Raw genomic sequence first — 13,558 nt, 5'->3', positions numbered from 1 at the left:
AAGTTCGATGAAGTAATTATAATTTGGTATGGGAGATGATATTGGTAGAAAAGCTTATATATCTCATTTTCCTGTCATACAGATTAGTAAAATAATTTAGTGAATAACCACCTACTTAAATTTTTTTATCCCAAATTCATGATAAAATTATCTTGATATACCTTTCTTCAGGAGACAGAAAAAAAAAAAAAGAAATCATAAATAAGTCATGCTGTATACCTTGGACTTCACTATATTTATTAATTTGATTTACAAATAGATGCTTGCATTGTGTATCAGGTGGAGCCATCACTGCTGAAGTAATAGGTTTCAGAAACAGAAAGAAAACAAAAGAAAGCATTGCTCTGACAGTTTCCCCTTAGTGAAAATCAGAATTGAACACTTTAGGCAAATCAGGCATCTCACTCTTCTCATCAGTGGAGAACTGGTCTACCCTCACCGAGCCGCCGAGAGCGGCCGACAGTCTCAGTATGGAAGATTCTGAAAAGAGCGAGGCCTGTGGACCTGATGTGGTGGTCACAACCTCTGCCTTTCACTGAGTGTCTAAAGAGTCCCACTGCAATCATAAAACCTCGACATCAGGGTGGTGAGATGTTCCTATTTTGGTTCATAAAATAATATTTCTGGGCTTTGTCTTTCAGAGAGTTTAGCAAATGTAGACAGTCTCCTCTTGGAAAAGAGATCACGCTGAAGGGAAACAACTTCCACTTATGTGCTGAGGACTAAGTATTTATCAGCTGTTAATCTTTTAAGTTTTAAAATATTGTTTATCCCTTATTTAGTATGGACATGCCAGGGCCACTTGTCACTGCAAACAAACTCCAGATGCATGTGCCACTTTGGGCATCTGATATGGGTACTGGGGAATTGAACTCAAGCAGGCAGGCTTGGCAAGCAATGCCATTTAACCACTGATCCATCTACCCAGCCCTTGGTTTTTATTTTTAGGCTAACAAAATTTAATTTATTTCTAAAAATTGAACTGTTGTCTAGGTTTCAACTAGTTTGTCTTATCATAACCAATGTTTGAGACATTACAAAAAATTCAAATTTTTTGTTGTTGCAAAACACATCTTCTATATAGCTTTTTATTTTTATTTATTTATTTGACAGAGAAAGAGGGAGATAAATAGAGAGAGAATGGGCGCGCCAGGGCCTCCAGCCACTGCAAATGAATTCCAGATGCGTGCGCCCCCTTGTGCATCTGGCTTACATGGGTCCTGGGGAATTGAATCTGGGTCCATTGGCTTTGCAGGCAAACGCTTTAACCACCAGCCCACATACAGTTTGTTTGTTGCATCTACCACATTATATTTTAGTCAAGGTGACATAAATTAAAAACAAAAATATAAGGGTACATTTTATAAATTTGTAAATGCTCAATGATTTTTCATATCATTAAGAATTTTTATAAACTTCATTTTAGCAACTCTATTTCCAGTTAGCTAGATAGATTTCCATTCCATTATATGAATGCTATATATCTGCTTAGCCACTCTGCTTATTTTGGTTGTTTCAATTTTTAGAAAATATTGTATTATTTATTATTTATTTCCGTGTGAGAGTGTAGGGTGTGCACTTTCCATTGCAGAAGGACACCAGATGCCTGCATCACTTTTTGCGAGTGGCTTTGCATGGACATTGGGAAATTGAACCCAGGCTACAAGCTTTGCAAGCAAGTGCTTTCAATCATTAGTGTCTCTCAGTTCACACTGTCTCTCTCTCTCTCTCCATATATATATATATATATATATATATATATATATATATATATATGTATGTATGTATGTATGTATGTATGTATGTATGTATGTATAGAGATAGATAGAGAGAGAGAGATCTATATATATAGAGAGAGATATCTATCTATCTATCTATCTATATCTATCTATCTATCTATCTATCTATCTATCTATCTATATATGTATATATGTTGTTGAGAAAGAGATAAAGAGGCAGATAGAAAGAGAGATAATGGGTGTGCCAGGGCTTCCAGCCACCGCAAACTCCAGACACATGTACTACCTTGTACATCTGGCTTACGTAGGTCCTGGGGACCTGAATCCGGGTCTTTTGGCTTTGTAGGCAAGCACCTTAACTGCTAAGTCATCTCTCCAGCCCTAATATTTTTATATAATAAAGGAAAACACTATAAATGTCAGTGAAAGATTTTCTTTCTGCTATTGTGAACCCAACTCAGCCTTATACATACATACTAGCTCTACCACTGAGCTATACCTCCAAATCCACAGTGAAATACGCCTTTTTTTTTTGTTGTTGTTGTTGTTTGTTTGTTTTTTTGAGGTAGGGTCTCACTGTAGCCTAGGCTGACCTGGAATTCACTCTGTATTCTCAGGATGGCCTCGAACTCACCACAATCCTCCTACGTGTGCCTCCTGAGTGCTGGGATTAAAGGCATGTGCCACCACACCAGGCTTTTTAATATCTTTTTAAGAATATATTTTATTTATTTATTTATTTGAGAGAGACAGAGGAAGAGGCAGAGAGAAAGAGAGAGAATGGGCACTCCAGGGCCTCCAGCCACTGCAGACGAACTCCAGACGCGTGTGCCCCCTTGTGCATCTGGCTAACGTGGGTGCTAGGGAATCAAACCTGGGTCCTTAGGCTTTGCAGGTGAACGACTTAACTACTAACCCCAAGCTTTAATATCTTCTAAAGATTCTCCACCTGTAATGCTTTGTCTTTTTTAAAAACAGTGTCTAAAAATGGGTCATTTACTTGATTGGTTTTTATGTGGGGTTTTTTTTTTTTTTTCAAGGTAGGGTCTCACTCTAGCCCAGGCTGTCCTGGAATTCACTATGTAGTCTCAGGGTAGCCTTGAACTCATGGCAATCCTCCTACCTCTGCCTCCTGAGTGCTGGGATTAAAGGCGTGTGCCACCACGCCTGGCTCTTGATTATTATTATTTTTTTCTTTCTCACAGTTATTTTTAAAGTGGAAGTGTTAGATTGGTCTTACCATTTTGTACAGAAGAGAAACAAATGGAGCATTAGTGTGTGTGTGTGTGTGTGTGTGTGTGTGTGTGTGAGGGGGGGTTGTTAGGCTCAGGGTATGTAAATTAGGAGACAGCTAGTCTTTACGATAATGCCAGTCCTGTGTGACTTGCCTGGAGTTTCCTGGGAGGGTTCAGGTCACTGCTGATTTTAGGTTGAGTCCTTCCACGCCTTCGGTTACCACGCACAGGTTCATGACCGTCCAAGTTCCACTTACCAGCGCGCTGTTACGCATGTGAGCTTGAGGCCATACATAATCTTTATTATTATTTTTTTTCTTCCCTTCAGCTCTGTAATAAGGTCGTCTTCCTGGTGAGTTTCGTGGGGAACCGAGGCACGTTTACCCGAGGGTACCGGGCTGTCATCCTGGACATGGCCTTCCTCTATCACGTGGCCTACGTGCTGGTCTGCACTCTGGGTCTCTTCGCGCACGAGTTCTTCTACGGCTTCCTGGTGAGCCCGGTGCACGTGGGCGGTCAGAGCCCAAAGCACACCTGAGGCCTTCTTAGCCTTTGGTTGCGTTGCTTTACACAGAAGCTGCCATGTAGGACAAAACTGTGTTATTTTTAGGATTTCCTGTGTGGGTTGGGGCGGGGGGAGATATGGCTGATGGTCTTTCGTCTCTGTCTGTTCAAAGCTTCCAAAGCTGAGTAGGGGAGATTGGATATATGTCCTCACATGCTGAAGTCACTGTGTTTTGCTTATAGCAGTAAATGTTATGATAGTCATTATGATGGCATTTAAGTAAGAAGAGGCAGATCAAAACTAGTGATAGAGGGGAAGTGAGTCACTCTAAGTGTGGTCCCAGAGTTCATGTGTTCGCTGTGTATCTTCATGTGTTTAAGTCTTTAAGTAGATTTCTTCCTTTCCCTCTTTTTTTTATAATTTATTTATTTATTTATTTGAGAGCGACAGACACAGAGAGAAAGACAGATAGAGGGAGAGGGAGAGAATGGGCGCGCCAGGGCTTCCAGCCTCTGCAAACGAACTCCAGACGCGTGCGCCCCCTTGTGCATCTGGGTAACGTGGGACCTGGGGAACCGCGCCTCGAACCGGGGTCCTTAGGCTTCACAGGCAAGCGCTTAACCGCTAAGCCATCTCTCCAGCCCCCTTTCCCTCTTTTTTTTTTTGTTTCCTTCCTTCCTTCCCTCCCTCCCTCCCTCCCTCTCTCTCTTTCTTTCTCCTTCTTTCTCTTTTTCTTTCAATGGTGGGACTCACGATGTAACCCAGGCTGGCCTTCACCTTACGTTGTGCAATTCTCCTGCCTCAGTCTCCCACGTGCTGGGGTCACACATGCACCAGACCCAGCTTCCGACGTCTTTCCTCCCTGCACACAAAGTGTTCTGTAGTCGTGAACTAGAAAAGAAGTCGGTGGGAAAACATGATTTTGGCTTTTTGAAACTTAAAGCGTGGTCTGGTTTGTCATCACTGTCATGCCACAGGGACATTTCATGTCTCTCTGTAGTCCATAGGGGACATACCACGGCAAACGCTGTTCAACAAAATCATTCTTAGAGACAAGCTGAGGATCAAAAGGCAGTTGCTGGCCCCAGTGTTCCCCCGTCTTCATCAGAGTGGAGGAGCAGACATGTCTATTCTGTCTCCATACAAATTTATCTTCCAGGCAGGAAAGTGAGCTTGCTCAACAATACGTTTTATTCTGTGCCTATAATGACTCACTTGAAAAATGCTGTTTTTTGTTTTACCTATGGCATACAAAACCCTATTAGACCCAGCATTTTCACCCATGACGTGTAATAACCTAATCATTTTTGAGGCACTTTATTGAGTTATAATTGTTATAAAAATGCCATATGTATTTAATGCATATATAAATTGATGAGCCTATAAATGTTTTAGCTTCAACTTTCTAATTCATACAACGGTTAGGAATAATACATAAGATTATTCATACCAAGGACCATTACAGATAGAATATGAAGGACATGAAATGATGTTGGTAAATTTCCAAGGAAAGATACCTGATAAAATAGAGATGTGTTCAAATTATTACATGAGTTATTAGCAACAGGATACCTTTATTTTCTATTATGTAATTACGAACTTTCATCTTTCAAATCTTATAATACTTATGCTAGCTTATTTTTATTGAGTTGTGAATGTATTTCAGGTCATTTTGATGTTTAGGATACTAGAAGGAAATTGTAATGTACATAATACCACATATAGTATCAACTTAGTAGTATTAAATGGTAATTTAAATTTCAAAGTATGAAATTAATAGTATTAAGCATCTTGATGTTTTCAGAGGTTTAAATATGAGGGACGGGCATGTGGCACTTCCCTAGGATGCACGAGGCTCTAGGTTCAATCCCCCTTACTACAAAAAACATTTAGTACGATCTCTGTGTTGTGCCTATCAATGCCAGTCCTTTATCCACAGTAATGAAGAGAAACACTTTAGATTTCCCTTTCAGAAAGAAACATCAACCTGTCCAACACTGATACCTTCTGCATAGGTAAAGTTCAGGTGCTGGGCTGTAGACAGGGTGTGGGAAGGAGCCAGTGTTCCCTAGGGCCCCCTGTAAGGGCACATTCAAAGAACTGTGACTCAAGCCACTGTTGAGTTAAAGTGAACGAGAATTTCCTTTCTGTCATTCAACGTCTAAATACACTGAGGAAGCCAGAGTAATGGCCAGCTGGAAGTTGAGTTTGCATTAGTTAATTAGTCTTTAATGAATATTGACTTTATTTCTAACAATAGCAACAACCTTCAAGGAGATAAGCAGTAAAGTAGTTAAACTTTTCTTTTAATTCGACTGTCATAAAATAATCAGTTCCCTAAAGTGAGCAAACATGTTAGAGTCTCTCCAGCAATTATTTGTACGACTGCTATTAGAGTGGGAAGTAACCGTGTAACCCTGAGCACTCAGACACGCAAGGCCTTGGTGCTCCTAGAAAGGACTCACGGCAGCTAAGTGATCATTTCAGCCCTTCAGAGATCCTGATTCTTGACCACGGAGAGAGGAGCATAAACCTCAGTTATCCAGTTTAAAGATAGGGTTCACTTTTGAGCAGATATTTCTGTTTTATTTTTTAAATGAAGACAATTGTATTTCTTCTAATCAGCCTCGTACAATAAAACAGGTAATGTGGCATTATAGTAAACAGCTCTTAGTTTTGGCAACAGACACATATTCGTGTTCTTAACTAGCACATAGACAAAATGAGTAATAACCCATTAGGGGAAGTGAATGAGGAAAATGGTCTGTTACATTTTTGTTTTATAGTTCTCCTTCTAAAAGCACAGAGAAACACACTATATTTTGCCCTTGATTTTACATACCCATAGGAAGGAAAATATTCACATTTATTAAATGATTTTGAATTTTAGAACTTTTCTATTGCACTAGGCTCATAAAGTTATTCTTTTAATTTCACTTCTAGTCCCTTGCCTAAGAAATACATTTAATGAATCTGCCATTTGTCCATAAACTTAGATGGGGCTAGCATTATAATTTCTCTGAAATCAAATGTGAGGCTAGGGAGATGGCTCAAGTGTTAAAGATACTCGCTTACAAGTCTGCTGGCCCAAGTTCAACTCCCCAGCGCCTGCATGAAGCCAGAAGTGAAGGGGCATACACAGCTTTGACCCCAACATGCCTATGGAAATGGGAACCAGGAGAATCTGGAGGAAGCTCGTGGGCCAGCTAGACTGTCACATGCTGTGGTTCAATAGGAGAGAGACCTAGTCTCAAATGGAAGGTGGAAGGACAAACCGTGAGGTTGTCCTCAGACCTCCACGTGCACACCATGCTGTGTGGGTGTGCACGCACACACACACACACACACACACATACACACACACACACACACAGGCATAAACCAAAAAATTAAATTCCAACGCAAGCATATTATTTCTATAACATCTTAGGAAAGTGATATTACATTGATTATGCAAGCAACAACTTGTATATGCTGTGTTCCACTGAGACTTATTGCAGAACCTTATTACTATATTCCAACTTAGATGTTTTGGTTCACCTTTTGAGTGGCTTAGGTTATTTTTTCCTAGTCACATTCGAGTGGCTTGTGTTTATATTTGCTTTTCTCTTCATGCCCTCCTCTCTCAGCCTTGCCTTCTCCCTTGTTTGGGTTGTATTCTGTAGCTTTTTGATTTGGTGTACAGAGAAGAGACCCTGCTTAATGTCATCAAAAGCGTCACACGGAACGGCCGCTCTATTATCCTGACGGCAGTGCTGGCTCTCATCCTGGTATACCTGTTCTCTATCGTCGGCTTCCTGTTTCTAAAGGATGACTTCACCATGGAGGTGGACAGGCTGAAGCACAGGACTCCAGCGACAGGTAACTGTGACCACTGCCCCGGCTTGCCCCGGTCGGAGGTGTGGCCTAGGCACGGCCTCCTTGAGGAGTTTTGGACAGATGCTGATGGGTCAGATTTTCACTTACCACTATGTGGTCTGCATAGGAAACGTCCCGTGGGCTTGTGTACTTGAACACTGACTCCACGCTCATGGTGCTGTTTGGGAGGCTGGAGAAACTTCAGGAGTCTAAGTAGAGCCTTGCTGGAGGAAGTGGGTCATGGGGGGGCAGGCCTTGAGGTTTTATAGCCTGATCCACTTTCTTATACAAAATATTTTCATTTATATGTTCATTATAGAGAGAGAAACAGAATGAGCGAGTGTGGGCGCACCAGGGCTTCCTGCTGCTGCAAACGAGCCTCAGATGCATGCACCTCTTTGTGCATCTGGCTTTATGTGGATAGTGGGGAATTGAACGCAGGCCATTAAGGCTTTGCAAGCAAGTGCCTTTAACTGCTGAGCCATATCTCCAGCCCTGATCCATTTCCTGGCCACTTTCTGCTTCCCGACTTTGGATGCACTGTGCCTGGCCTCCACGCCTTCATTGCCACGATGTTAGTCAAAACAGTCCCTTCTCTCATGTTGCTTCTGGTGGGACATTTGATCAATGACACAGTAACTTAACGCACCATGTACAAGTCAAAAATGTGAAATACTCGTCAGTGTGGCTAGGGAAATTCACAAGAGATGTCATCTAACCCCGGTCTGACTGGTTCACTAGCGCTCACCATATTCCAGAACACAGTCCACACTTCTGCCGAGACTGACGACTGAGTTCTTCCTTTCCCTCCCATCTTCCCAAAGAACAGTCTGGAGCTTGTTAGCAAACCTTATCCAACCATTACTGCTCCATACATGTGCGATGGCAGGATAAGATCATTAGAGTTGGATCATTTTAAATGATAAATGCTCCCATTTGGAAAGCAACAGAGACTAAGACCTATATTATGAAAGACATACTGAAAATACTGTGATTAAAGGATCCAGTTTGTCACTGTGTGACCACTGGAATCCGTGCGTGAGATTTGTTTGACGTCATCCGGCTGGTCACGAACCACCGATGTCTGCTTATTGAGATTCGTGTTATGAGAGCGTGTAGTTCCCTGTCATTTTGGATGAAGTATTCACTGTACTTGTTCTGAGCCTGCTTCCCGCCTTATAGAGCATTGTCGCCGTGGTTAAATTCCCTCTGCTGCTCCTCCCCCTCCCCCATCCTGCTTTGCTAGAGAGAAACTTAGTTCTTCATTTGCTGAGATTTTTGGGGGGTGATTCCTCTGACTTTGAGTTAGAGATCACAAAAAAATGACATACGTTTCATGTATGTGTATATACATATATATATATATATACATATATATATACACACACACACACACACACACACACAAACACATACATAAATATACATGCACAAATATACACACATACCCACACACACACTTTCTTTCCTCAAAGTAAAACAAACTTAAAACTAGGGTTTAATTTGTGGCAGCCTACATGATACTTTTCTTGGCTTTAACGAATATTTCTTTTTTAAAATTTTTTTGTTTATTATTTATTTGAGAGTGACAGAGAAAGAAAGAGGGAGAGAGAGAGAGAGAGGGAAGGAGGGAGGGAGGGAGAATGGGAGCGCCAGGGCTTCCAGCCTCTGCAAACGAACTCCAGATGTATGTGCCCCCTTGTGCATCTGGCTAACGTGGGTCCTGGAGAATTGAGCCTCGAACCAGGGTCCTTAGGCTTCACAGGCAAGCGCTTAACAGGTAAGCCATCTCTCCAGCCCAACAAATATTTCTTAATTGTTCAACTGATACTATACAGCAATATTTTTAAGACCGTGTAAGAACTAAGTGGCATTTAAACCCATCAGTGAGTCGAAGGGGCACAGAAGAAACACCATCAAATACATAAGAAACGGAAGACATTCCTGAACCCCACACCTATAGATTTCTCCTTATTCACTGGGATTTAGAAGCATCTCCCTTATTGCCCGTTTTTCCTTACATAATAGTTTTAGTGAACTGTATAGGCATGCTAGCCAATTTCATTCATGGCTATGCTAAATTACCAAGGAAATCGTGTTAGTAAAAAGAAGTGGCGGGCTGGAGAGATGGCTTAGTGGTTAAGCGCTTGCCTGTGAAGCCTAAGGACCCTGGTTCGAGGCTCGGTTCCCCAGGTCCCACATTAGCCAGATGCACAAGGGGGCGCACGCGTCTGGAGTTCGTTTGCAGAGGCTGGAAGCCCTGGCACACCCATTCTCTCTCTCTTCCTCTATCTGTCTTTCTCTCTGTGTCTGTCGCTCTCAAATAAATAAATAAAAAATTAAAATAATAATAATATTAAAAAAGAAGTGGCTTGTTTTAGTTCATAGTTTCTGGCGAATGGTCACTTGGCCCGTCACTCTGGGCCTGCGGCAAAACTGAGTGTCATGGGTGTGCAAACCTCACGTGATGGTCACTGGAGGCAGAGGGGCAGCAAGAGCAGAGGTCCCAATACCTGCTCCCAGCTCACACCTGCATGATCTAACTTCTTTCCTCCAGCCTCATTCCTAAAGATCTGGTGGCTCCAGGGACAAGCCTTCAGTTCATGGCTTTGGGGGACATTGAACATTCAGTCCATAACCACAGGTCTTATGTACCTGCCGGGAAAGTTCCAATGTTACTAAACTCTTTGTGCGTCATAAATGGTCAGCTCTCAACAATCTTTACATTGTTTTAAAAAATATGTTTTTATTTATTTGCAAGAGGAAAGAGATAGAGAGAAGAGAGAGAGAGAGAATGGCTATACCAGGGCCCCCAGCCACTGCAGACAAATTCCCGATGCATGAGCCACTTTGTACATCTGGCTGGACATGGGTACTGAGGAAGGAAACCTGGGTCGCTAGGCTTCACAGGCAGGTGCCTTAACCACTAAGCCATCTCTCCAGCCCACTCTTTTAAGCACTTGCTGGATTGACTCCAGTCACACTGAGTCGCTCAGTAGAGAGTACATGTGAAGTGGACACATTGAAATCTGTGGAATCAACGTATGTATGGTGGCTATTGTTTTGTGAATCCTGTGGTAAATATCATTTTCTTGTTATTTAAGCAGGGTATTGGTGCTATGTTATGAACATGTTTTCTTCATATGTGGAAAATATGAAACTAAAATTTCAGGTTCTTTACTGACATTGTTTATGTACATTTATATAGATATTTTCTAAATACTATGAAAATATAACATATGGGACCAGCTAATGACATTAAGTCTTGATTTTCAAAGGCTGAACATCTTTGTTTCATACTGAGAATACATATAAAGCTCTCTAAAAACTTCATCTGCATTTTTTGAATATTTATTTATTTGCAAGCAGAGAGAGGCAGAGAAGAGACATAGAGAATAGGCATGCTAGCTGCTGCAAACAATCTCCAGATGTATGTGCCACTTTGTGCATCTGGCTTTACTGGGGTACTGGGGAATCAAATCCAGGTTTTCAGGCTTTGCAGGCGCCTTAACCACTGAGCAATCTCTCCACCCCTGTCTTCATACTTTAAATTTCATTTCTAGCTCGCACTATATACTATATGTTTTAAGTCTGTTTGCTGTTGCTGTAGCAGATTACTTGAGAGTGGGTAGTTTGCAAAATGCAGGGGTTCATTAGCTCATGGTTCTAGAGGCTGGGAAAGCCAAGAATGTAGCATTGGCATCTGGTGAGGATCTGTACCTGACATGTGATAAGAGCACAGGGCACACACCACTGCAAGACAGCCAAGCTAGTTTTTATAAGAGACCCACTTTTGGGCTGGAGAGATGGCTTAGCGGTTAAGCGCTTGCCTGTGAAGCCTAAGGACCCCGGTTCGAGGCTCGGTTCCCCAGGTCCCACGTTAGCCAGATGCACAAGGGGGCGCACGCGTCTGGAGTTCGTTTGCAGAGGCTGGAAGCCCTGGCGCGCCCATTCTCTCTCTCTCCCTCTATCTGTCTTTCTCTCTCTGTCTGTCACTCTCAAATTTAAAAAAAAAAAAAGAGAGACCCACTTTTGAGATAACCTGTTGATTAATCCATGAATGGATTAATCCACCCACAAGGAGAACCCTCATGACCGAATCCTGTCTCAAAGTTTCCATCTCTAAGTATTTCACACTAGGCTTCAATGTCAGTGTGAGTTTGGGCAGGACTTTTTGAACTTTAGTGGGAGCCCAGCTGATGTCCAGTATAAAGCTCAGGTGTCCAGCGAGCGCTGTTTGCTTAGAGCTGACCGTGTGTTGAGTGAAGTCACTCGGGTGGAGAGTGGACCCTGGAATGCAGGGCTGTGCTGTTCTTCAGGGTGTGAAGTGATGGCCAGAAAACCAGCAGACTGGGAGTAAGGAGAGGTGGAGAGGGAGGCCCGGACAGCTGAGCCTGGCCTGTGCGGAGAGAGGGGAGGAGGCGGTTTGCAGGTGGCGTTGGGGACTTAAGGAAGTTTCAGGTCCCACCTCTGCACCCAAGGCTGCAGCTTCCTACACAAGACATGTTGCTCAGCAGTGCCGGAGAAATCTGTCAGGAGGGACGTCTCTTTTGAAACTAGAAGTGACAGTGTCTCTCACACCTGTCCTTAGTGCCAGGGTCTTGTCTTGTCTCCTTGCCATTCACCCAGAGTACCACAGTCGCCACACACACATGACAGCCGTTCCAAGCAGGCCTCTGATTCACGGGGTCTGCCCCAGCTGTGGGCGCTTGGTGGAACATGACTGGCCCAGTAACTCATGGGACTCAGCTTTTCCTGACCTCCACTGTCCAGGTGTCTTTGATCAGGCAAACTATACCTGGAATTACTCCTTTTCTTCGCATGCAGAACTTCCATGACTCCTTTAAAGGGACCTATCTGGAGTCAGCTGTTTGCTGTCGCTCAGAATTTATACCCATCTCTCCTATTACTCTTACACCGTAAAATTTATTTATGCGTATTCATTTGCATGTGTGGGCAGGGTGTGCTTGTATGGGTGAGTTTGTGTGTGTGTGTGTGTGTGTGTGTGTGTGTGTATACGCATGAGCATGCATGCACTTGGACATGTGGAGGCCACAGGTCAATTGCTCTCTACCTTGATTTATTTTTATTTCCTTTCTGAGGCACAGTCTTGCAATGAAGTTAGATTAGCTAGCCAGGAAGCCCTAGGGATCCTCCTGTCTCAGACTCTCCAGCTTCGGGATTATAGGCAGATACCACCACATTAGGCACTTACATGGGTGCTGGGCATCAAAGCCTTCTCCCTAACCCCTTGCCAAAGTGTGTAACACCTCATAGTGCTGGGCTGTCTTCCGGCTCTGGTGAACCAGAGGGTCAGCTGGTTGGTCAGGACTGGGGGCTGTCTCAGGAAGAGACTAGCCCTGACCACCACAATGTTTAAATCCTGTGAAGAAAAAAAAATAAAATAAAAGCCTCCCTCCCAGAAGGGATCCTGTTTGTGGAAAAACAGGTCTAGGGAACGAGGCAAGAGACAAGAAGACAGATCATCTTTGATTTCCAACAAGTACAGACTTTCCTGCCTTTTTTTTAACTTTCAGGGGTCCAGTCACCCTACCTGTGCACCCTCTCACTGTCTCATTCTGGCTGAGCTTGGAGTCACATCAAACTCTGCCCCTCCCATGGCCAACTCTGGGCTAGAATGCCCATCTGATGGCTCGGCTGCTGAACCTTAAATAACACACGTCCCATACTCTGATACTTGGAAGTTTGGGACCTCACATCGGAAGCCATGCATTCATTTATTTCTACATCTTCCTGCCCAGCTACAGTACTAGGATGTCACAGGTCATCCGCTGGGTAGAGTGGGGCTACTCAAGACTACGACTTCTTGGTTTCAGCAACTTTCGTCCCATGAGATTCGAGGTTCCTTTTTGGATCCTGAGGCTGTCTGGCAAGACATCATTCGTGTCATCCTCAAGTTTGATGAGCTCTGGGTCAGGGGCTAGAGACATCTGACTCGTCACCTTTTTTTTATATGGCTATGGAGCTAAGTGTGGTAATAATATTAATATGTCTGGACATGAGTGTGTGTGCATGTGTGCATAGGTGCACGTGTGTGATGCTCGTGGAGACAACTTTGGGTGTCATTCCTCAGGCGTCGTCCACCTTTGTTGAGACAGGGTCGCTCGTTGGTCTGGCGCTTGCCACCTAGGCTAGACCGACTGGGAAGCAAGCTCCAGGGACCCCTCTGCCTCTGCCTCCCCAGTCCCAGGATTGCAGGC

The 13,558-nt window shown here is 43.3% G+C and overlaps 1 protein-coding gene across 2 annotated transcripts in view; it reads left to right on the top strand.

The window, feature by feature from the left end:
- Nucleotides 1–13,558, top strand: part of Itpr2 (inositol 1,4,5-trisphosphate receptor type 2) — a 457,151-nt gene that overhangs the window by 381,708 nt on the left and 61,885 nt on the right. For both annotated transcript variants that reach the window (XM_045139538.1, XM_045139536.1), the window contains exons 50-51: nucleotides 3,303–3,467; nucleotides 7,145–7,340. In XM_045139538.1, the coding sequence (XP_044995473.1) occupies nucleotides 3,303–3,467; nucleotides 7,145–7,340 (361 nt within the window). The remainder of the gene's footprint in view (nucleotides 1–3,302; nucleotides 3,468–7,144; nucleotides 7,341–13,558) is intronic.

The sequence above is a fragment of the Jaculus jaculus genome, chromosome 22 (genome assembly GCF_020740685.1).
Source record: "Jaculus jaculus isolate mJacJac1 chromosome 22, mJacJac1.mat.Y.cur, whole genome shotgun sequence".
NCBI classification, from domain to species: domain Eukaryota; kingdom Metazoa; phylum Chordata; class Mammalia; order Rodentia; family Dipodidae; genus Jaculus; species Jaculus jaculus.
The sequence above is the reverse complement of the archived record's forward strand: the minus strand, read 5'-3'. Positions and strand labels throughout refer to the sequence as shown.